This window comes from Calonectris borealis, chromosome 7 (assembly GCF_964195595.1).
Source record: "Calonectris borealis chromosome 7, bCalBor7.hap1.2, whole genome shotgun sequence".
Classification (NCBI taxonomy): domain Eukaryota; kingdom Metazoa; phylum Chordata; class Aves; order Procellariiformes; family Procellariidae; genus Calonectris; species Calonectris borealis.
The window spans coordinates 37908715-37933656 of record NC_134318.1 but is presented as its reverse complement, the minus strand read 5'-3'; the positions used below and the strand labels follow the sequence as shown (position 1 = coordinate 37933656).

Below are 24942 nucleotides of genomic sequence, written 5' to 3'. Positions count from 1 at the left end.
TCAGTGAGATGGGGAGCCCATCCAAGTTCCCTCTGCGAGCAGAGCTAGTTACAAATGCATTACTGCGCGTTCAGGGTGGGATTTGGCTTCGGTGGAAATAAAACAAGTGTTGACTTGTATGCTAGCAGTGATTTCTGTGACTTCTTAGGTATCAGTGCTATTTCCAGTGGGATTTAAGCACTCCCATTGCCTCCCACTGCTGTTGTCCTGTGCTTCCTGAGACAATTGTCTGTCGATGGCTTACAATTTTGTCAGAATTACACAAATTTCTCACACTGGCTACGTGCTGGATTTTTGATTATTTTGGTAAAAAGTTATTTCTGAAAATACCTTTGTTAAAATTGTAATTGGACTTTTCCTGTTGAGAAGTAATTGTTCTTCCATGTCTTGGAAGAGCAAAGGCATCACCCCAGCACAAGAAACTTGGCACTTCTATTTTGGTAAGAAAGCGTGCAAATTCATGAAGGTGACCGTCTCAGGGAACTGTTTTTGTTTCTTGCACCTGCGCAGCAAAGACTTAAGGGTGTCTGGTGTCTGAATGCTCGGTGCAGATAGCTGCCTGATGTCCTGCGATGAAAGGATCAGACTGGGGAGCGGGAGGCTTGAGCCTGGGAAGAGGAAGGAGGAGGGAGAGATGGGGACGTGGATGACTGAAATAACGGTGCTGTTCGAAGGGTAGGGAAGGGGGATGCAAGTGGAGAAGGCTGGAAGTGGAACGGCTGGGGGCCCACAGCGAAGGGGCTGAGGTTGGGAAGGGGAAGGGTGCCGTTCTCCATAGGCACTGGAGAGAGAGAGTGAAGACCCACCATTGCCACGTTGCATTTGACGGTCTGCGTGCCTCAGGGTAACGTGGAAATGCTGCTGCTCCCCTCACCCCGGGGTGAGTGTGGAGGAGCCGGGCCCGGTCTCCAGGCTCGGGGCGCTGACAGCACCGGTCCTCTGGCCTGCGGCCGCCGCGGTGAGGCGGCCCCGCGGCCCACAGGCGGCCGGCGCTGCCTCCCCCTCACGGCCGGTTGGCGGCGGGCGGGGCGCGGCCGCGGCGCCTGTCAGGAGGCGGCGGTTGGGGGGCGCGGGGCGGGACGGGGCGGCGCGGGGCGCCTCCCCGGAGGGGAGCGGGGAAGGCGCGGCCGCCCCCTCCGGCTCCGGGCAGCGCGGGGCCGCGCGGGCGCCCCCGAGATGTTCAACCGGGCCGTGAGCCGGCTCAGCAGGAAGCGGCCGCCGTCAGGTAAGGGGGGTGGTGGGCGGCGACCCCCGGCCCCGGCTGCTCCCGCCTGAGGAAGTGCCGCCGGCAGGGAAGGGCTGCCCTTCTCTTTCGGGCGAGCGTCGGGGGAGGAAAGCGCGGCCGAGCCCCCTCCCGGCGGCGGGGGGTGGTGAGCGGGGGGGGGCCTGGCCGGGAGCGGGACTCCCGCCCTTTCGGCGGGGGTTTCCCGCAGCCGCGCTGTGGAGGGGAGCCGAGAGAGCCCGCGCCTGCAGCGCTTGTTGCTCGAGTCCGTTACCTGGGCCGCGCCGGCTCCTCCGCCCCGCTCTCTGGCACCCGCGCCCAGCTGGGCGAAGCGGGCTTAAACTCCTCGGCGGGGTGGTCCGCCTTGCTCTGGGCCTCTCCCTGCGTTTTCCTCACATCGTGTCCGGCGTGGCGCGGCGTTGCCCGGGCTTGTGGCAGCGGCGGGGGCCGCCCGGGGGCTCTGTGGGGCTGTTACCGGCATTAACTAACCATGCTGGGGAAAGAAGCGCGGTTCTTCCCGCTCCAGCAGCTGCACGGAAGAGGGAACTGGATTCTGCTCGGGCTTATGCCTCATCAGCCAAATTTTAATTGCGAACTGCTGCCTGTCGTTGTTATTGGTAGCGAGGCAATAGCCCAGAACATCAGAGCGTGATTGTTCAAGCTCTAAATTGACTTTGAAGAGTTTGCCTTTGGAGGGAGCGTCTTAAACTGGAATGGAAGTTAGCAAGGCGTGATAAATGTAGGAGTTCACAGTTCCCTCTGCAGACAGGCGTTGTAACGTGTTCGTGCTGTTATGGGGCATCTCACGGCGCGGTATCTCTGATGCTGTAAGTCTCTGGATTCAAAGCGGGTAATATATATCATTGCTAAAACAATTGGGGTAAAAGTTACAACTCAGAATCCCAGAAAATGATACTACATTTTATAACGTGGAGTAAGAAGTTACAATCTTTCTAAAAACAGCCAAGTGCAGTGTTCGTCTAGAGTTGGGTTTTTTGGGGTTTTTTGTTTTGTTTTGTTTTGTTTTTTAAAGGATACATGTCTGGTGAACACTTCCAGAGATGCTACAGAAGCGGAACGTCCCTTTAGTTTCCTTCCTTATAGTTAAAAGTGGAATCCAGTAGCCATCTGTTGCTAGAGACAGTCAAAAGAGGATGTTGAGGCTCACGCTTTGAACAACCAAAGCGTGCGAAGGACAGCCCTTCTGTAGTGAAAAGGTCTAAAATTCAGCTGCTGCTAGGAAGAAATTGTTGTGTGAGGATTCATCCAGTGGCGCTTGGATACATGGAAAGTAAGGGAATTTTCCCTTTTCAGCTGCCTACTTATGAAGTTTCCCACTGTTTCATAACCTTGGATTTATTAGTTCTAGGCTGGTGATTGTTGCTGGATAGTCATTCTGGTGACCGTTGGAAAAGACAAGGTATTCAGAGTACTTTTAAAGTAATAACAAAGGTTCGTGACTCGCAGCTTTCTGATCCAGGTGAAAACAGGGAAAACGCAGGCAGTGTGATCAGAAGTTCTTCAAGAAGAAACTGGGGCGGCTTTTCTTAACTTTGTATGTTAATGTTTAAATATAGAAGAAGGAATATGCTATTTACATGGTGCTTTTGTCATATCTACTGTTTGTGTGCCGGTTGTCTTTTGTTAAGGAGTTTGCAAAAGGTGTGTGCGGGAAGGAGGCAGTTAGAAGAGGCATTTGGGTAAGGGATGCCTTCGGCGGGGTTCTGTGAGGTGCGTGGGTCTGTGCTGTTTGGTACGGTGCCATGCAGGCCGCTGTATCAACGGTTTGAGAATGACAGCAGCTTGGGAAACCGTTGTAGTGCGTAGCCCTTCTGGGAGGCAGACGGATTAGCATGTCTAACTCAATTAGCTGCATCTGAATCTCTAAAAGTTTGATGGGTTTCCATGTTTTTTGTGTGCTTGTCGAAAGCATGGGCCAGAACCAGGGGGTTTTGACCTGCAAAGTTGTATATTTTGATATTATTGACACTTTCGGTGGTTTCAGTCCAAGTTCCTGTTTGGAGAATGCAAATATTTGCCATTTTTGATACCACACTTCAACTGATAATTACAGCGTTATTAGTGCTGCACTTATCATTATATCTATCGCTTACAAAAAGCCTTTATCCGCAGTCTAATGCGGCAGTACTATTGTGTGGTGGGGGAAGGCAGCTTCTGTAAGATTCTTCTCTAAAATAATGCTCCAGCTAATGTAACTGCTTATTTGTTGGCTTAGTATAGGGTTCTTCTCTAAAGTAATGGTGCTGTTAAAGTAAGCACTTAATCATTTACTGCGTTTGTAGAAGCAGCTGGCCACTGCACATCGTGCAAGCAGTTGTGTTACGGTCGTACACTCAGTGGAAAGTTTGCTTCAGCAGAGACTCTACATCTGTGCTCCGCTGCGCATGCTTTGTTGGCTTGCTCTGCCTCTTGGTTTCTAACCCATATAAAAAAAATAGCAAGCGCTCTCCTATGAAAGTAAGAAATGTAGTTAGCGTATTTATAATCTGTTGTACATTCTGTGTGTTACTTCTACAGAATATTGGTGGAAGACCTGCCATTTTGTAATACACTTTTTGATGCACAAAATTATCTCCCAGTTTTCAGTAACAGTAAATGTCTGCCTTCCTCATTTAAAAGATCATTCTAATGTATACATTTTGGTTGTTAAACATTGGTGTCGAGCTTGTTATTTCCAAGTGTATATTACGTAGCTTTGTCACCAGATGATTTTTAACAGGAGAAAGTTATCTTTATAAATAGCAAACAGAAATAAATAGGTTTCAGGAGGGTCATTCATGTAATTACATTTATTGCAGTATTGCCTTCTAAAGTAAATTGTTTCAGACTTTCATTAAATTGTACTTCAGTGGAAGTATCATTTTTAAGGTAATTTAGCAACTTATTATGGGATATGGACTTGGGGATTAGCTTCTTGAGTCGCTTGTGGGGAAAACCTCTTTCCTATCTTTTAAGCTCTTAAAAAAATTTCTAGAAATCACACATCAAATCTGTTAAATGAAGCCAGCATGCGAAGTGGGAAGTTATGGCCCTAATTGGAGGGATCACTTTTGTGTTAGAAAAAATGTTTCTGATGGTGTAATTTAATGCGGTATAATAGAAATACCCAGCAGTTTTAATATCCTCGTAAAATTTCAGGGTGTTTCCTATTGTCATGTATCATGTGCAGCCTATTTACATTTGCGCTGAAGGGGAATGTTAATGTTTTACGGTGGTTGCAAAGGAACACTGAACATGGGGATTAATGGTACTCAGCCTGGAGGGAGAGAGCTTGATCAGTGCCATGCCCAGCAGGCAGACCTGAGCCCTCCAGAGCTGTTGGCGAGTTCCCTGGCATGGCTTTGGCCCCTGACAGCCGTGTTGCCCCAGGCACAGCAGGAAGGGTGGTACCAGCCAGGCGATGTCCCCAGCAGGCTGTTTGGATGCAATTACTGTGTTTTTGGGGAACTGCTCAGGTCAAAAGCTGTGCTGCACTACCTGATGGCAGGATCCAGGAATGTTCTCTGGCCTTTTGCGTTTATTATATACAGGCGGTCCGAGGGTCTGCCTCCGTCGTGACACTTCGGTTGGTGTCCCCTGCCTCGGTGTGGACTGATGCTGGGAGCTGTAGCCTGGGCTGAGCTGGGATTGTGGCTGCTCGTGGCACCCGCGCCGGCTCGGCAGAATGGATGTTGGGAAGAAGTCGTGTAGGTCCTCCCTTCAAAACCAAATTTTTCTATTAAGGCTGTAGGAGGAGAAGGTAGGGAGAAAGGGAGCAGGGTCATAGGAGAGTGCACGGTTTGGAGGGTGACAAGGAGGAGCGGGGGGGAACGTAAACGGTGGATGGAGTTGGGTTGTGCTGGGTAGGCTGGAAGTTAGAGGAAGCTGGGGAGAATGGTGATCAGGGAAGATGGAGAATGGCCAGCAGTAAAATGAGAGACCAGTGAAAGCAGCTGAGGGGAAGCAGATCGATGTATCCCGGGTGCACGGAAGCACTTGTTCCGGCTTTTGACTACTTTGACTACCAGAATTTTTTTTTTAGGTTTTCATGGCGCTGGGTCTGCCCTGTATTGCATTGGCTTATTGAACTACATGCTTTTCAAAGTAATCATTAATGTCCACTTAAAATTTGGCTGGAAAAGAAACACTAGAAATAAAATCTCACTCATATGTTCTGTGCTAAATCATATATTAAATAAGGAAATGGCCGGGTTCTTCAGGCCATTAGCAGCTGTACACGCAGAGCTGCCATTCTGCTTGCAGGTGAGATTCAAGCTCCTCAGAGGTCACTGTGTTCTGCTCCAATGTACTTGGCTATTCCCACTTAAATCTCACAGATTTTACTGAGCTTAGATGCCCAGATACTTTGAGTCAGGTTCCTAAAATAAATTTTGCAAGCGATAATCAAGAACCACATCCTTTTGCATGAGGGGAGGGGAAACTGAGGCATAGTTAACTCACTGTGCTCTTGTGTCACGTGTGAAGTCTGCAGTAGTAGTTTGGAGACAATCCTCAGGTTCTGATTCTTGACCTTTAATTAACAGCCTGTTTCTTACACAGAGCTGTAGGTATACTTGCTGCTTTGGATACCGATCTGTACAGTCCTTACCCAAATGGGTTATAATCGTGGGTCCTGAGGGGTTCTGGGAGGCATTGAGTCATGCACTCATTGTGTAAGAGACTTCAGGCTGGTGCTGTAACTGCGTCATAGAGCGAGAGCAGGACAGGCAAAGGAGAGACAGGGTTTACACATGAAAAATGGAGCCTGCAGTGAGCATTTACTCAATCATTTTAGGTGCATTCCTTTCTTTTACGTCTGTATTTACTTGGGGCATGAGTGTAGATCTCTCAGTATTAGGCAATGGGTATGGAATCCATGACTCCAGAAAGTTTACCTCTTTTCCAGCTTTGTAATTTCTCCTGTATTAAAAAACCCACTCCTATCAAGGGAGAAGAGATGTTCATTTAAAACAGTGGTCCATCTAACCGTTAGGAAAACAAATAGGCTCTACAGGTCCCTACCAACCAAAACTCAGTAGGCTTTGCTGTCGTGCCAATATTTCGTAGGGCTTTAACCTTAGCATTTATCATTCTAGCTACCAGCTGAAAAGAGCATCTGATAGTATAGCTCTGCATAGATAGTTTTTTGAGATACTTTGAGGTTTAGTTTCATGGTGGAGGAAGAGTTTTTTAACAGAGCTTAAGCAGAAGTTACTAAGATCTGTATTTCCAATGAGTTGGTAGGGAGAAATGAAGGGGTTGTAAAAATACATAGAAGCTGTATTGATTACAGTAAGAGTTTTGTGCAACTTCCCTGGGTGTAGTGACCTGAAGTGGAGCTCTTACCCTGACTTCTCGTGGCCTGCACTCCTGCTGTCTTCCCTGGGCATTTCGTGTGTGAGAGGAAAGAAGGCCAAGCGCTTTATGTCTGGTTTAGAGTTTTTCAGATCAGCAGTAAAATTCGTGGAGTCTTCCCAAGTAACAGGTTTTCTGATGGGTAGCCAGCAAACAATTTTTTTGGCATCACCAGCCTTGGATATAACGTATTTGTCCTTGGGATAGAAAAATTCAAAAATGTATACCATCTCTCCTGTCTGTGAGAAGGCTGGCTGGCAGATAAGATGTGGGCACAGTCCAGTACGCCTTATAAAAGCTGAATTTCAGTGGACTTGAAAACAAACAAGCAAACAGAAAAAACACCCGAATACCACTTGCCCAATAGCAGGTCGACTCAGCTGGAATGAGGCTCTTCTGCCAGCTAGCTGTCTTCCCTCCTGTTAGTCTGGGTTAACATATTGGACTTGTTCTCCTGCTAAACAAAGCATTATTTTCCTTTCTCTCTTTGCCTTTTTCCAACCTCCAGTGATGATTCTTTTCTTAAAAATAAATTTCATGTGTGTGATTGACCAGGATTTGCTTCATAGAAGCCAATGTCATTGACAGTGCCAGAACAAAAGGCAAATGGTCCTTTTACTACACAGGCTGCGGTCATTGTGTTCCACGTGCAAAAGGTGCTTGAACTCCTATAAAGCAGTGACAGTGCCTACTTCCATGCTCATGAATTATATAACTGCAAGGCATTTTTACCTCCTTACAGGCAAAGCAGAATTCAAATATGTGTGTGTGTTTATTTTCAGTTTTATGGTGTTTCCTTTAAAGAGAGCAGCTGTAATCCAAGCGCGCAGAGGGCAATGGGGAAGAAATGCATGTGACGTTCATCGCTTCTAACAAAGATGGTGGTTTTTTCAATTTTTTCCAGAGATAAATGACAGCGAGGGTCACCCAAGCAGCAGCCACCAAACCTTGAAAGGAACCTCAAAATGGGCTACGTCACTGGAGAACCTCCTTGAAGATCCAGAAGGAGTGAAACGATTTAGGGTTGCTATATTAAATATGGATATTTACATAAACCGAAATTAGGATTTAAAGCTGAATGAGTCTCAGCATAAATGGTGCAGCTGTGCCAGTGCTGTAAGCACATAGGCATGCATCCTTCTAGATATGTGGTGGCAGAGCTGGAGCTGTGGCATTTGCTGAGCTTCTGAGTCTTTTTGCCCACTGCAACTGCAGCTTGCTCTCGTAAGGCACATGGAAGACTTTTGGCTGCATCTTTCTAATCGGATCTATCAGCTGTTGCAAGGATTAACAAGTTACTGTTGGATAAACTACAGCCCTTGAGCCACTGATCTCTCTTGCCAAGCATTATTTATCACGGAGGACTGATCCTGCACTCTTTATTCTCATATGTTGCCCTTACTTAAGCAATGAGTTACCACTAACAGCTCCTGAGCCTGATAACTCTGCGTGGCTCTTATTCTGTGTTGCAGCAGCTGTACTGAAAAGAATTCCCTTTAAGTTTACTACAAAGTGTGGGCTTGTGCAGCTCAAAATGCAGGCTTGAGGCTTAATTAGGTGAGGGTGGTGAGTTGGTTTTTCGAGGCCTTCTTGCCACATTAGCTATGGGAATAGGGACTACCTACTTGAGTATGGTTTTGCCATACCAAGCACTGATAAAATGCACGGGGATAAAACGGTTTCCTGCCAGACTGGTTTGAAAAGTGATATAAACTAGAATTGCAAAACAGCGTGATTTAGAATTCTTTAAAAACAAAAAAAAAGTAATCTTGGTGCTATTTAATTCTTGGCGTTACTTAATTTCTGTTTTCTAACAGCTGAAAGAGAAAACTGATGATCTTAGAGCTATAAATATTTCAGTCATGTTTTGTAAAGAAATTTAATGTACATTTTTTCCCCATTTTAAAACATACCTCACTTTTGGAGGAATGTGCTTTGTTTAAACACTGTCTAGAGAACGCAAATACATCTTCTGCTTTAGTTTACTTAAGTGAATTTATTGCCACTGATGGTCATGTTTAGAAACACTTTTATTTGTAGAGATTTTACTCATTAAAAAATCAGAAATACACTACATGAGAATCTCAAGAGATCTGTACCTCTCATTAAAATAGTTCATTATACTCACCTGCTAATGAATTCATATATTTTTGGATTTCCCTTTGAGTAATGACTGTAAAATTGCTCAAGTTATTTAAGGGAGACTGAAGAAACTCTTCTTGTTAGTTACTGATATGCTCTGAGATTAAATGTAGCTCATCGTTCTACTGGAATGTGCTTTCAAAGTGCTGAATATATTTGTGTCTTGGTAGTGTGCAGATGCACTAACGCAGTGGTTCTGTTACACTGTATTATGTAAACTCATGCCATAGTAAAGCTAGCCGTAGGCAGCTTTTAGTTCTAATAGCTATAGTAGGAAGAGAGAAGAACAATTGAGAAATTGGATCCTAACGTTTGTTTGTTTGTTTTTCTTTTCCCTAGGAATTTTTAAAGAAAGAATTTAGTGAAGAAAACGTTTTGTTCTGGCTAGCATGTGAAGAATTTAAGAAAACACAGGGAAAAAAACAGGTATGTTTCCTAAATAAATCTTACTGTCAACAAAGTTTCAGAGCTGGAGCTGTAACATTTCTGTTGCATAACATGCTTCATGTGAGCGCAAATAAATATATTTGAAGAAATTGCACTGAAATCACAGTGGTGGAATTGTTTGGAAACAAAGCTGGTTCTATTTCAAATCAAAACAAAATGCTGAAATTGTCAAGTTTCCCATGTTTTGAAAACCCTGAGCTTTTTGTTGTTGCTTGGGAATAGCAAAAGGTTTAATTCATTGATGTTGCATCATCTTGCTTGAAAGTATAAAGACATTTCATTCAGGACTTTTTTTAAAGCATAGCGGCTATTACATGAAAATATACACTATTATAATATTTTAGTGGAACATAAAAATAACAAAATGTTTTACAATACCAAAATGAAAAGTTTTGCCTTATCAAATTACAAGTTACAAAACAAAAGAAATTGAGGGTCCATTTAGACTTTTCTGTTTAAATATTTATTCAAATTGGTATACCAGAACATCTTCATTTTCATGAAAGCTATATTTTTCTAGTAAAAAATATTCTATTGGAAATTTTTCAACCAGTCACCTCCAGTAAGTTTTTTCCACTGCTTGGATCTTGGTCTACATTTAGATCCACCAGGAACACAGGATCCACTTTCACATTTAGGCTTTGAAGCCTATAGAGTCAGTCCTAAAATATGTACCGTGTTTTGTTTGCTTGTTTCTGAAGAAGTTTTTGTGATTTTTTGGGGGGGGGGAAATTTCAAATTTATTTGATCTTTGAGACGAAGATTCTGTGAGCATGAAATGAAGTCGTTTCAAAACTCCAGCTGAGCATCACTGTCCTTGAGAGTCAGACTCCTAAATCCCAAAAGCCCTTTTTTTGAAATCCCACCTTTATGCTTTCCACATGTGTGCGGCTCTTGTGGCCAAAGGGAGAATTTTAGAAGGCAATGGGTGCAAATGTACAGCCCCTTTTGCACTCTTCTGGCCGAAGTCAGCAGAGTACCATGAGGAGGTGAGGCTGGGAAAATGCCACTTAAACCTGCTTCAAATGGGACCATACGTGCTTTGAGTAACATCAGAAATGTCAGGGAATAGGAATCGGGTGGGGGAGCTGGGCTACTAGGGGCGTTATAAAGCACAGGCTTAAGCAAGCTGTGTCCAGACTGCAGGATTCCTCTCTTAAGGTCAGTCAAATATTGTCAGCTGAAACTGTTTCCCAGCAGATTTTCAACAAAAAAAATCCCTGGGTTTTCAACAAAACATGTTTTTGAGAGGGGAGTCTACTTTCTGTAAATAATTTTCTATTTTGCACTGAAAAAGCATTCCCCTCAAAACAATATGCTTGTTTCAGTTGTGAATATTTTTTGGTATTGATAAATCCATAAAAAATACAAAAATAATAATTTTTGTAAGAAGAGGAAAATGTTCAATTTGACTGCACACTTTGTAATATTTAGCACTATCTCAGCTTTGTGTATTTACCTGCTTCCCTCCCTCATTAAGGTCCACGCATGCAGATAGTCTGCAGAAAAGAACAACTAGTCGGACTATTTTTCTGTAAGATGTAAGGCAGAAAGAGAAATAAAGTAAATGAGGTGGGATAAAAAAGGGAACTGTGCTAGATGCCACTGTGATGGCAGCAGTAGCTGGATTCCCTCTCCTGTAAGGGAATCTTTCAACTGCAGCCTGTCTGGGTTGCACTGGAAGCCATCTCCTGTCTGGGCAAGCATGGTACCTTCAGTCCCACTGACCTGGCTCTGCTTCGGCACAAGCTGCGGATCTCATCATTGTCAGTTTGTGACAAAGCGTTTCCTCTCTTTTGTCCCCTAACGTCCATACAGCATCTTGGCTGGTACGTTCGGTATGCTGGGCTGGGGATCTAGGTATTCTTGATCTCCCTACTCCATTAAATACATTTGCTTTCGGAGCTGGTGAAGTAGAGGTCAGCATAACAGTCCACGACCAAATAGGAAGAACCCTTTGCTTTGTTCAGGGCAGATATTTTTTCTGTGGACATTGTACAATGTCCTAGCCAAGAGGTATGTAGTCTTTTCTTGATACCCCTGCATTTTAAAATCCTTCTGTAAGGTCCCACGTTTTGCAGTGGGATAATAATCGTATTTTCCCTTGCTAAGTAATTTCCATCTTTTTAGCTATTTTAGGATTGCACATGCTAGTACAGGAAATGGTAAACTGATGTATAGAGATAGTAGCTTAGTGAATTCTTGAATGAAATGAATGGACAGAGACTTAACTGGGTTCCATTTAGTTTAATTATTCAGTACCAATCATTATACAGTACGGTCAATCTGGAGTCTAGTACTGCCAAAGCTATTATAGCTGGCTAGAATCAATGTGCTTTAGAATGACACAGACTTGCAGTAAGTTTTTATAGCTACTGCTTATGGATGGCTTTGTTTAGATAATTTACAAAGCTAGAAAAAGAACTAAAAATAGAAATCTTTCCAGTGTTTGTGATAGCATGAAGCATGAATTTGTCTTCTGAAAATGACTCTTGCAGAAATCACTTTGTATCTATCTAATGTGAGCAAAGTATTCTAAAACCAACTTGTTTTATAACCTGCTTCTCATTAAAACTGGTTTACCACAGAAACTAGCTCATAGACACTTAGACTTTTGGTCAGATGAAGCTGATTTCAATTTAACCCGAATTGAATGGGATTTTTTTTTTGCCTATTTTTAAAGTGTAAGATAAACTTTTCATTACTTGACACGAGAGTGTTAGCGTGGGTTTTTTCTTGGTTGGTTTAAACTTGCACAAAGGTCACCACCTGGCCAGTGGATTAAGTATCCGTTGTGCCTAGTGATATTGTCATCTCTTCTGCGTCAGCCTGGAGCAGTGTTTGGGTTTGTATAGGCTGGTATACCATTAGGGTGGTTGGCTCAGTAAATGTTCTGTCCTTCCCTCATGTCCTTTCTGGTCTTCGCAGGTAGGTGCAGGCTCACTCTGCTCCTGCTTTCTGTTGGTTGCAAACCGTCTAACTGCATTAGTGCCATTCTAAGAAAATATCCTGGGCCTTTCCTCAAGGCTTACTAGATTTGGTTCAGTCGTTACTCTAACCACAGTCATGTGGGCTCTGCCTAGAAGCTGACTTATATCAAGCCAACACAGGCAGATCTTGCAAGATGCTGCGCAGATTATCTTCTCCGTCCCCTTCGTCTTGACTGTGAGTCACTCTGCAGCCAGGATTGCTAGATCACAGGACCAGGGGGAGCGCTGGCAAGAAGCAGCCAGGCTCTTGTTGTGTTGACTCTAGACTAGTGATGGGAACGCTTAGTCAGGAGAAGGCAGAAATGGAGTTCAGACCAGACTGCTCCATGAGTTTGTGTTTGTTTTCCTGTTTGGGAGAGCTAATACAAAATGCACGCGTGTTTCAGGGAGCTGGGGAGCCTTTCAGCATCTGCAGAGCTAGACAGCTAGCAGACTACATTGCTGGTCTAAGCAGGTTTTAGATGGACTGGATTCAGCCTCTCTTCTTGCAGCAGGAAAGCACAAACTCCTCCCCTCAGCTCAAGACATATCTCTGCAGTTTAAAAAAAAAAAAAGGATATTCCTTTAAAATTGAAGTTAAAATAGAAATGTAATTTTTAGCGAAGATTGAGGAAGGAATTAGGTCAAGTCCACTTGTAGCAGTGAGCTCTGCTGCCACCCATATGGTCATCATCTTAGGACACATTTAATTATTGAAATGGGAGTGGTGGGGATGAGTGAATAAAATTTAACTTTAAATATTTTATTGGAGTTAGTCATATGCTGTTGCGTTTGTGACTGTAATGAAATAAACAACATGTCCATTGTGCCACTTCCCAAAGTTTAAATGTTTCTTCTCTTGCAGCTGAGCTTTAAAAATAAATTACAGATTGTAATAAATGCTTCAAACGAGAGAATCTTTTCAGCTATGGCTAAAATGCACCAAAATACCCATGTCGAAGTTTTGTAGAGAACAATTTCAGACCAAAGTATACCTATTCAGGAGTTTCTTTTGCCAGTTCCCGTGTGGAATGTGGCAATGGTTGAGCAGGACTGGGTAATGCTGCACAGCTGCTAACTGCTGGAGCCTGTTCTGATGAGCATCTGGGACTTCCATTTACCTCATTTGGGAACCACACATGCTTGAGAGCTGAATTTGACCTTAGGAAAGGAAGTGGGAGAGAATATTGTATCCACTTGAAATAGTGAGGGGGATTTCTGTAGACAGAACTTTGTACTCCAAATGGGAATTTGGCACGGATGCTGGGGCGAGCGCACAGATGTAAGTGAAAAGTGCCAGAAATCCTTTAATAACCACCTGTGAACAAGATCCCAGTTTAAGTGTTGTTTAAATTCCAGAGTCGAGTCTCCCGTGCTGAGACATTAGTTTCAGGCTGACACAGAACAAAGAATGCCACGCACTGAACAGGGAACATCGCTGTCTCCTCCGCCTGACCCTGGCTCTCCCTGAATGTCATTTGGGGGATGTATAAAGATACTGGCAGCTTTAACAGTACTTTCTTTAAAAAAAAAAAAAAATCATTGTAGTTAAACTGATGCTCTACGACTGAGGCATAGATTGTTCCACATGCAGCAGAACTCTTAATGTTTAGCTATGCGTTTCCATATTTACCCATGACTATAAAGTCAGGTCCCCTGCGTCTCTCCGACGACTCTCCCTACCACAGCTCTTTCATTTCCTTTCTTTGTCATTCTTCCCCACAAAATCCAGAGATCCTCCCCATTTCACCAACCTCCCACACAATCCTCTTGTTCCCCTCCATGTTCTTTAAACTTCCTCACAGTACTTCTTGTTTCGTGTTTCCCCTCAAGCCTTCCTCTGCTCTTTCTCTACCCTGCCCAGCTGGCTCCTGTGTTCCTTGGGCAAGCAGCACCTTGTGTTGTGGCTGACGTGGAGCTATGTGTGCATTGATCAGCCAGCAGCTGAGTACATGCTGGCAGTTCAAGTAGAGTAGATAACTTTTGAACGTATACTGCAGCTTTTCCCTTGGTGCATGTGCTGCTTTTTCTCTCCCTTTCCTTTCTCTCACCCCTCTTTTCCATTGAATCAGTAGGAGAGTAATTATTTCTCAGTCCTTTGCCCCCCTCTTAAATATGGTTGAAATTGGACAGCAGGTTCAAAAGTTATTTAGGTAGGACTGACAGTCAGTACAGTCACTTATGCTTGCTCATGCAATAATAGCTATAGGTACCTTTACTGTGTCTGCATTAGGGTATTAACTTTACCAGTTAAAGCAGTCACACCTCTGATCAATTGGATTAATTACTCATTTAGAACAAACATGGCTGACCCAGTCCTCCCTGATCTGTGAAATTGGAAAGATTGGAAATGGTTAAAAACACTTCATTGCAACCTAATGCACCTGACACGTGATGTTCTACCCATCAGATGAATAATCTGTTTTAAAAAGGAATACTCCTGGAAAACGTGTGTCCCCTTCAGCAGTGAGAGAGTTAACTCTTTAGGCCTTGTGAATTGTCAAACACATGTAGCTTTTCTTCTAATTATCCCCAAATGTTGATTCTCGGCTGTAAAACATGAAAGAAATTCTGTGACTCCTTCATGGGCAAGGATTTAAATGCTTCCTTCTTCAAGCCCACTTCCCATCAAAGACACAGCCCTTTAGTTGGTGCTGGTTCAGAGATGCGGTTGCTCATTAGATGTACAATGAGGAACACCGACGAGTACCCATGGCTTGGGATCGTACAGTGCCTGCTGCTGCACGGGGCTTGTTTTCAGCGTGCAGGATTCAGATTGCAGCAGGGAAGCTTGCCTCCTGCCTGGCTTGGCTCTCTTCTCCCCCACTGGCTTCCTCTTACCCGACCTTCTGGTCAAGGGGGAGCTTCCATTGAATTTCAGAGGATCGTGGCCACGCGTTTACTGCTTTGAAGCTTAAAGATGCTAGGTAGGGTCAAAATGTTATCACTGCTACTGATTTACCAAGAGAAGACCACTGAAACAGGATTGCTGAAATCAGGGCAAACACTGACAGACTGCTTTATGGAAGTCACACCTATGCCTGTTTATCAGCTTTCAGAGGCTCTTGAGAGTCTTATCTTTACCATTAGTCAAATTGTTGGGTTTTTCAATCACGTAGTCAGTGTTGCACATGAGATGCCCTGAGGTAAAAACGTAGTTATGACAAAGCATGTAGTATGACAAGGTTATCTAGCAGTAGCATGGATTATACACTAATTTTGCTTAGTTTTGCCTTGCAGTAAGAGCAAGTTTCCACAGTGTTTTTTCCTCTGGGTTCCTTGCACATACTGATTATCTGTTAGTAAAAATAGTCTTCTAAATAGTGAAGACAAGGCTAGTTGATGATGCTGAGCAGTTTTACACTGGATATTCAGACACAAACATCACAACCTGTTGTTTAATCTAAGAGCTGAATACTGGTAGCTTCCACTAATGTCAGTGCAGAGATGTTTTTCCTCCAGTACAAATGAATATACACAAATAAGCTAATCTATGTATATTTGTTTTGTTACTTGTTTTCTTTTTTAATTCAGACTATGTTTTGGTTTTAGGTTGTGAACCTCAAGAAGTAAGTGACCTAGAGTAGTCTCCAACAAAACATTAACAAATACAGAGAATATTTGCCACAGCAAATAATTCTTTAAATAAATATGTCCTTTTGCAGATGCAGGAAAAAGCTAAAGAAATTTACATGACTTTCCTGTCCAGTAAAGCTTCCTCCCAAGTCAATGTTGAAGGGCAGTCCCGTTTGAGTGAGACCATTTTGGAGACACCTCACCCTCTCATGTTTCAGAAGCTCCAGGACCAGGTAAAGTTAATTTCTTCAAGAACACAGTTTCTTTAGGTTTTGTCTGCTTTTAATGGACTCTGTTTTCTAAGCACAATCTAGTGTAGGAGAGGTGGGAATCTGTCTACTGCTACCGGTGGCACGGATTGAATAGGTAGGCACAGAGCTGGGTTGCTTCCGTATCGGGGATATTAATGCAGCCGCTCTGAGGGTGGATGCACCGTACCCCAGGTTCTTGGCCCCATCTCACTAGGGCCAATTAGTTAAGAGACTCAGCGCAATCATGCTAATTCCAGTTCAGGACTTTCCTGGAAAATGGGATGAAGTTTTCTCCTGGGTTCCTCTGCTGGTAGCTCGAGAATCACCCATCTGACTAACTTTGTGCCTACGTTTTCCTGTATATTCACTTGTGCTGAGTCATTGCTGATGTTTGTTTCCGTAGTTGCCACTGGTTTCTTTGAGAGCTCAAGATTCTTCACTATGCTTTGTTTTGGTTTTTATATTGATATGAATATAATGCAATTTCCTGAAAAGCCTCCTCTTCTATAACACACAAAACTTAAAAGAGGAGTTGGTATCTGCTTTGCCTTTTCCTACAGATCTTGGGAGGTCTGGTAGAAATTAGGTGATATTTTGCAGGCATGTCTTTTGGTGCTAAATTTTCTTGATATTTAGCTTATTTTAAAGTATAAGATATGCAGTGAGTCATTCTTATCTGCAGCTTTCCAGCACTTGCAGTCTGTACTATTTTTAATTTCTGTACCATCCTCAGGACTACCTGTGTTTTCCATTTGGCTCTTTTCTTTTGTGGAGAAACAGCACGCTGATTTAAATAGTGTTTTCAACCCATTTCACATCAGGTACTGAATACGTTAGTTGGGCATCGGCTGGAGCAAAGGCTCTGCTGTCTTTCAAGCAGGTTCCAAGTCATTAGCAGTGGAAATGTCTGAAACTCAATTTCCATGTGAAGAAGCAAAGTTTTTCATGGAAGAATTTCTGACTTGGGCGAAGGGAAAGAAAATGTTCTGGTAAACCTAAGCACTGCAGTTCAGGGTGGGTGATAATGAGAGTGAAGCTGGAGAGACTACTGGAGTTAAAATGTTTTGCAGTTTTACAAATGAGTGTGCACACAAACAGCCAGGGATTAGTAATAACGGCGCTGGAAACATGCTAGGCCAGTGGTAGAGGAATCCCACTAGCATAGGAAGAAAGTCTGTGAACTTTTAAAACCAAATGTAGAGCATTTATGGGTTGTTGCAGGTTTCCACTGCTTGAAGCTTCTGTTTATTGTTATTAGATAATAGTTCAGGAAGAGCTATGATCTTCTCTAGTTTTCAATCCTTATAAAGTTATGAAGAGTGGTATAATTTGTTCTCTGAAGAACAGTGTTAACTACTGCTGACACTGAGTGTCTGAAGTATAAAAAGGCAGAGCTTGAAAGCCACAGTCTGGTCTACATTACTGGTAACTAGCACTTCAGTTCTCCAGAGACCTGCTGATTTAAAAGGGGCTCGTTGTGGGGAGTGGTTCTGTGCTCATGGGATGGCCTTAGACAAATAGCTTGGAGGCAGTTGTTCATGCTGAATGAAGTGGTGTTAGCGTGGTTCATAGAAATCTGTAGACTTCAAAATACTTATGGAGTAAATGTTCCTGCTCCATGGAGGCAATGAGAGGAGGGGAGGGAAAAAGAGAACTTTGCTTTCGCATGTGTTTATATAATCCGTCTGTTCTGTGCATTTGGCTGACCAGACTCCAGAAGATTCTGATCTTACAGTGCTCTTTCTCTCTGGGAGATGCTTTAAATGATACCAGGAACAAGAGGGGTCTAAGTTCTTAACACTGACTTATGATGTTTTAACAGGAGATATCTTCCTTACAATTTTTTTTTCCCGTGAGCTAGTTGGATAAATTTAATTATTTTGTAGTTAGCCAACACCAGGAAGTGTAATTTGACTTTGCTTAACTGCGTTGATTTGGGTCTACATTGAGGGGATGTTTTGGGCTAGTGAAAAGCCTGATGGCACAAGTTTAATCCATCACCAATTTTAAACCACAATTTAACTGGCAAATTACATCTGTACCAGATCAGCTTTTTGTGGCAGGTTCCTGCAACATTTCTGATCTGGCCTGAGACCCGTCTTGGCATTCGGTTGTGTAGTAATCTAAAAAGGATAGGAGAATTGGTGTAAATTTAAGAAACATTGGTTAAACCACTTGTTTCAGTCTAGATGCGGTTTGCAGTTTCAGTATTTGTGTAAATTATTTAGAGGCTTTTCTTAATTACCCAGTGCTCTGCATGTGTAATGAGCTATTCTGTAATGTTCAAGAGTAACTGCAGTCAGAAGGGTGCCTAAAAGATACCTCTTTTTCTTCAGCTCTGCTTCATCCCTCTGAACGTCTTCGCACTACCCTGCCAGCAGGACACCCTCGCTAGCTTTTGCGCCTGGTGGCTCTGCGGAGCTAAGGCTGCCGTGGGAGGGGACCAGGTGATGCCCTGGCTTGTCCACACGTGCAGTTACCTGCTCATCAGCTGTGAAATCCTACCTAGTGACCATGGCGTGGGACCTCCCACTTTTCAGTATTAGGTTTTCAAAGTTGGCTATTCTGAAAACTGTAATCTGATTCTTAAACTAATACAGACATTATTGCAAAGAGTGACCATGGAGCCTACAATATTGTTTGCTACATGCAGCTCCTTTTGAGAGTTTGAACTGTATTTTAATGTCACGCTTTTTAGTAATGCTTTAGTACTAACAGAACAAAAATACATCAGAATTCGTATACTGTGCTTCTCATTTAAAATCTAGTTTTACTTAGGTCATGTGTTTTTTTTTCCCTCCTACCAGATATTCAATCTCATGAAATATGACAGCTACAGCCGCTTCTTGAAGTCAGACATATTCCTAAATCATAAGAAGTCTGAGGAGCAAGAGGAGAATTCACCAGAGGCTCAGACTGCAGCTAAAAGAGCATCAAGAATTTACAACACATGATACAATGAATCTCTTCAGGAAAGGCAATACAATAACTAAATTACACTCAGGAACAGTCTAGGTTTATAGAAGTTGCATTTAGGGCTTGAAAAGCTCAAAACCTTTTTAGGAGATACTTACCTTCTTAATTGCTTGAACGACTAATTGTTTTTGCATGATAGCTAATAACCAAGCACCCATGGAAAGACTGTTTCCTAGCTAAAAGGCTGAGGTATTCCTCCATAGCATGAATTGCATTTCATATTTCACAAGTTAAAATGCTTTCAATTTTTCTATTTTCTTTTGTGAGGCATCATGATGATGAGAAATGGGAGATAGGGTGGTTGTTTTTTTATTTTTGCCTTGTAATTTTTAGATGTGACTGGCTTTTACATCCTGAATTACTGGGAGAAGCTATTGAGGAGTACATTTCACATTACTTTGTGGATGAGTCATTCATAGTAAACTTAATCACGAAGGGATAGGATCTTTCCACGTTAAGCTCAAGAGAATCCAATCCTTTCCTATTTAACTTTGTTCTTTCAAGGTGATATCTGTTTTGCTTTGCCTTTATTGTTGAATCAAAACACTTTTCTAGTCACGATTTTCATTTCTGTATTTCTTAAATTTCCCCCATTTTTTTGCAGTAGACAATCACCTTCTTCAGAGGATGGCGTAATCTGTATTCCCTTGGGAAAATAAGCTCTAAGATAGAGAGAGTCTCTGAAGAACTTCTAACAGCCATTAGGAAACCTGACAGTTAATATCCCACTCTGGGCACACTGATTTCAGCAAAGCTTGACCGGGGCGTGTCCTGCATGTCAGCAAAACATCAGTGTCAGATGCCGCTATTGGGAAGCATCTGGTCTCTCCTAGGTCTCCTGAGCAGTCCTGCTCTGTGCGGCAAGAATACTTTGGCAAAGGACCAACCAACAAAGCCTGGCTTTGTTTTACTAAAAGCTTTCTATTAAAATCACCCTGCCTAATTTTGTTTGCCCCAGAGAAGTATTTCAGGGTTTCCTAAACATAACTTTTGATAACTGCAGTGGAACAGGGGGTTGACATTGGGGTTTAGCCATTCTCACATCAAGCTTGAGAGGAAGGGGAATTTATTTCTGCCCAGAGCAATCAAAGATGAAATGTCAGGGTGGTAAAGGAAAACGCTCCCAATGAGCCTTCTGTATTGTCCTGGGACTGTGTCGGAGCTGAAAAGCACATTTTGGCATACAATTTTTTATGTGTTCATATATTTTTTAATTCATTCAGTCCAGTGATACTAAATGGCAGTTTAAATTGGGAAAGCATATTAGCTACATGCTCTACTTACAAGCTTTGCAGTGTGTAGTCTAGCTGTTTCACATTCTCTCATTATTTACTCTTTCATTTTTTGCACTGCTTTTCTTGAACTTTTGTTTATGTGCTGGCTAATCTAAATGCACAGTTAGCTTTTGATCAGTTTATAGTTCTTTTTTGTTGGAAAGGCCAGATACGTTTTATACATTACTGTCGCTATCAACGTTTTAAAACTAAGTCTAGATTGTAATTTTTGAGGATGCAAACTCACTTGTAGACTTGATTATTTCTTTTAACTCTGAGCCACTCTTGCAGGTAATGTGTAAAGAAAATTGTTTCCATGGGCTCTTCCCTAGTTAGATGTAAGAGCGGGAACGGGAGTTCTGATTCTTCCCCCAGAGCTAAATGGCCTGTTCATTTTTAGGAAATCAGAGAAGAGGTCAGTGCCTCCGTATGCATGTTTTAAGATGTAATTCTTATGCACTGAGTTCATTTTCCTTTTATGCTCTCAAAAGATTTAATGGTGAAGTCACAATCTTGCTTCAGGCACTTTCAGTGGTATTTGACTTCATGCTTAAGTTGTATTTCAGTGTTTTGCTGCATAGGAACGAAGTAAGCACGTGCATGAATCCTTTTGTTGTGATGGGGCCTAGGAAGTGGGACCATCCAGTTCTGCACTTGCCAACTATTTGTAATCTCAGGATTACCTCTTTTAAAAATTCACTGTAATAACGAACACTTAACACCTGCCACAGCAGAGGATGGAACTTCTGATACCATTGGAGTCCTTGGGAGTGGGCTGCTTAAGCACATTTCGGAGTTGGGATTTGTCTCTTCCCAGTTATGGCAGCAGAAGTCTTAGAGATATAGAAAAATGCAGGATGGGGACCTTCATGGGAAAAATGCAGAATGAGCTCTTACCACATTCATCACATGGATGCACAGTAGATTCATTTTTAATCATATTGATTTTAAAAATGTATGAGTAAGGGAGGAGAGTCTTTGACTATCGTGTTTTAAAATAATAATAATAAAAAATAAAACCAGAAGCTGTATGGACAATGGCAGGGCATTAAAAAGAGAAAATACTTGTTTGTAGCTGCTTATAAACAACATTTTCCTTGGCAATATGCTCCCTATCAGGTACTGTATTATTTGCTTGTAAGAGCAAATACCCCATAGGAGTAGACACAAAGGTGCTTTACACTACTACCAACCAAAAGTTACTCAAATGGAAATGTATTTTTTAGCAGCATCTCAATGCCTATGATGTTTATTTCAATATCTATGATGTTTCTAAGATAATGTTCCTAAATCCACAAAATTCTTAATCTTTGAATTGCTCTTTTGCCTCAGCAGTAAAAAGTTCATTGCCCCGTTGGCTGTCTTATTTGTGGTGTCTGGTTTTGTTTGTGTTTTTAGAAGAAACCCAACGACTAGACTTGCAAGATGCAGAAATCAAAGTTTTTTTCCTATCCATTAGATTATCCAGTAAAAGAGCAATCAAAGTAAAACCGTGCAAGCAGATGTCTGTAATTGCAGCATGTATACATGTGGAGAAGGTTATTTTGCTTCTGTTGATATTATCACTGATCAAACTTACTTTGTGAAATATCTGACATTTTCTCTGTGTGGCATAAAAAAATCACACAGACAGAAAAAGAACTGAGTTTCCCTATAAGTAAATCCTGCATTCCAGGAACAACTGTAAACATTGCATTGAACCTCAGGCTGTAAGTGGGCACTCAGAGTTGCTTTACGTAGAGATTAAAGATAGGATCTACTCCTTCTCATAGAATTTACACTGAAGGTATGAGCACAAAGAGCAAGCAAGAGAAGTTTCATGCCTGATTGCATGCCTTAAACTCTACCCTATTGTGTGTTTCTCAGCTAAAAATTAAAGTATTTACAAATACACCAAATCCGTGTGATGACAGTTGTTCTATGTTTTGAACACAGTTTGGGCCAAGATCACTTCATATCCCACAGTTATCCCACTTTCTGCCTTCGGTCCCTGTTAACACAGTTGCTTATGTTCTGTCATAGTATGTTTTTCTCTTGGAAGTAGGAAGATGGGATGACACACTGGGTTTCGCTTCCGAGTGAGCTCTTGCCTGAACAAATTGCAGCATGTCACTCGAACAGCAGAAGATGCTTCTGGTACCTTCTTCATCTCCTCCCATTTCTTTGTTCCCATTGCATTTCTTCCATCGCGCTTGCTTCAAGTTGCTAACCCATTGATGTGGAGAAGGAAGGTTTGAAAAACCGTGGGGAGGGAGAGAAAAAGGTTTGAATATTCATGTTTGGATAACAGTTTGGAACGTGCTTATATTTTTACTGAAGATTCAGATTGATTTTAAGTGGGTAGCATTTGCATCTGCGTTAAAAACCAATTAGGTCTATGATGCAGAGAGAGGTCCCAAATCGTTCTATGATTCTATGTCTGTGGTTCAAAGCTGAAAAGGGCTATATTCCCCCTTTTATAAATTGTTTATCACTTTTTTCATCCTAAAACAGAGCAGCAAGTCTTACAAAGTCACCCAGCTTTGCCAGATGCCTGTCCCCTGACACACCAGAACGATTGTTTACCTGGTAGTGTTCATTTCCCTGTCCTAGAGGCAGTCCCTCTTGTTTTAAATCCAACACAGCTGATGTCCAAGGGCTTCAAGGGCCCTTTTGGCAGAGCCACAGTTAGAAGCAAGCTGCGGGGCACCCTTTATCCAGTCTGTGCAGCCGCCGCATGATTTCTGATCACTCCAATTTAGGAGCTTTACTCTAATTAGGCGAACGATGCTTCTCATCAGTGCTATTATATCTTGGCTGAGCAGTGTGGCAAATCCATTTCAGTCGGGAGTTAAAAAGCACCCGGTACTAAGAAGTAGGGAAATGCGTTTTACAGAATGCGGTTGCTCTCCAGATAAATGAAATGAGCCAAATTTAACAGCACCCTCTCCTGGTTCCTGGCAGAATAACGTGTAGGGATATTGATCTTGGAATAAGGCTGCAAATACAGGAAGGTCACAGCTGCTTGTTTCCTCAAATGCGATGGATTTGTTGAACTTTCTGTAAGCAATAAATGCAGGTAAGTTAAAATACTATGCTAAAATACTAAAATGGCTCTGTTTTTCATTAAAGGCAGTTGGTGTTGCTTTGATCAAAACTTCAGGGGATCACTGCATATAAGAAAACTGATTAAAATTGCTGTGAAAGCTGGCATTATAGAGCAGATAATGCTCTCGACCTCCTGAGCATACTTCATGCTACAAAACAACTTCAGAAAAGGGCTGGCAGTTGTCCCTTCCCCCACTGCTGTTCCTGCCTTGGGCTGTGCTCATTTGAATCGCTCAAAGACGGGACATTTCCTAAAGGAAACAGTGACCGGCATGCTGAGTATCGTAGCCCAGGCACGGGGCACAGATGCTGTTACACGTTTCTGCCGTACTTTTCTATTGCTTTAGCTTTTCCAGAGGTACCATACCTAAAAGTCAAAAACGTTGCCTGCCTGCGTTCCCCTGTTACTCTTTGGCCTCGTAAAGCTTGTTTTTCACTTTACACACAAATGTGCAAACCAGGAAAAAAAAAAAGGTTGGCTGAGAAAAGCGGTACTGCATGGGTAGGGGCGGGGAAGGGGGAGCATTACCCTCCAGTTCGTGTCTCAGGCAAACACTGAAGTTGCCATCAATGGGATGTCCTGACACTGGGTGATAAATGCGCGGGGGCTTTTCGTTTGCTTTGCAATATAAATTTCCAGCAGCATCTGGCTGCAGCAACCCCTCAGTGCATGTTTTCCCGAAGGAATCCCAGGTTTGTCTGCGAGCTCTTCTGCCTGGCCGGACCCCTCAGCCCAGGGGGAATCGTGGTGGTCAGCGGGGCTTCAACCGAACGACGTGCCAGCGGGCAGTTCAGCTGGCAGGAGCAGAGCTAAAGCTGTATCAGCATTAACAAATGTGGTTTCCGTTTTCATCAGGCCTATCTCAGCTGCCCGTGGGATATGACTGCGTGTGAGCATTTGATTAGATAGATTTCAAGTGTTTTTCCGTGACATTAAGAAGACGAGGTGGGAACTTGAAATATTTGAACAAGTTATGCTAACAATCGCAGCACTAAGGCTCTCCCAGTGTTACAAAACATGTACTAACTTGGAGGTAAGTTAAAACCTTTCAGGTTCTTTTTCAAGCTACAGTCCAGAAGAACAGCCTAACATAAATTTTTCTCAGTTCCTGTTCCATATTTACTGACTTCATAATTTTTCCATGGTTTGAATACTGGGTTTAGACATTCTTTCACATCCACAGTACACACAACATAAAAATGTCCTTTTTGCGTAGCTGAAGGGCTACCGAGATGGACCTGACAGCAAAGAGGGTAGAGGACAAGCTTGATGCCCCTCTTTTAGTCTGCAAAGAGATACTGAATGACATGAAACCCCCAAAATTGAAGGACAAAAGGCAACACTGCTATGGCTATTACTGAGACCGAGGACCTCGGAACATGACCAGATCGCAGGGGCAGAGTTTTGGTGTTTCCTGCAGGAGCAAGTCGCTCCCAAAATGAATGGGAAATCCATTTCTGCTGCTTTTCTCGCACCGTTCTGTTAGCTGCTATTAAAAAGCAGGATTCTCAACACCCCGACCGATACTTTGCTGATACTTGGCAAATCCACAGGCCTAGAGAAGACCTCTTGGATTAAAATTACAATCTACCACGTAATGAAGGTAACCGGGCTCACAGAAAACCTCCGACTGCTGCTCACT

At 42.8% G+C, this 24942-nt stretch overlaps 1 protein-coding gene across 1 annotated transcript; it reads left to right on the top strand.

Moving 5' to 3' along the window:
* Nucleotides 1–1087: 1087 nt before the first annotated feature.
* On the top strand, nt 1088–22110 carry RGS10 (regulator of G protein signaling 10). The gene is made up of 5 exons (XM_075155172.1): nt 1088–1225; nt 7482–7600; nt 9059–9145; nt 15801–15944; nt 18770–22110. Exons 1-5 carry the CDS (start codon nt 1177–1179, stop codon nt 18914–18916), a joined length of 546 nt encoding a protein of 181 aa, XP_075011273.1. The 5' UTR covers nt 1088–1176; the 3' UTR covers nt 18917–22110.
* Nucleotides 22111–24942: the final 2832 nt, after the last annotated feature.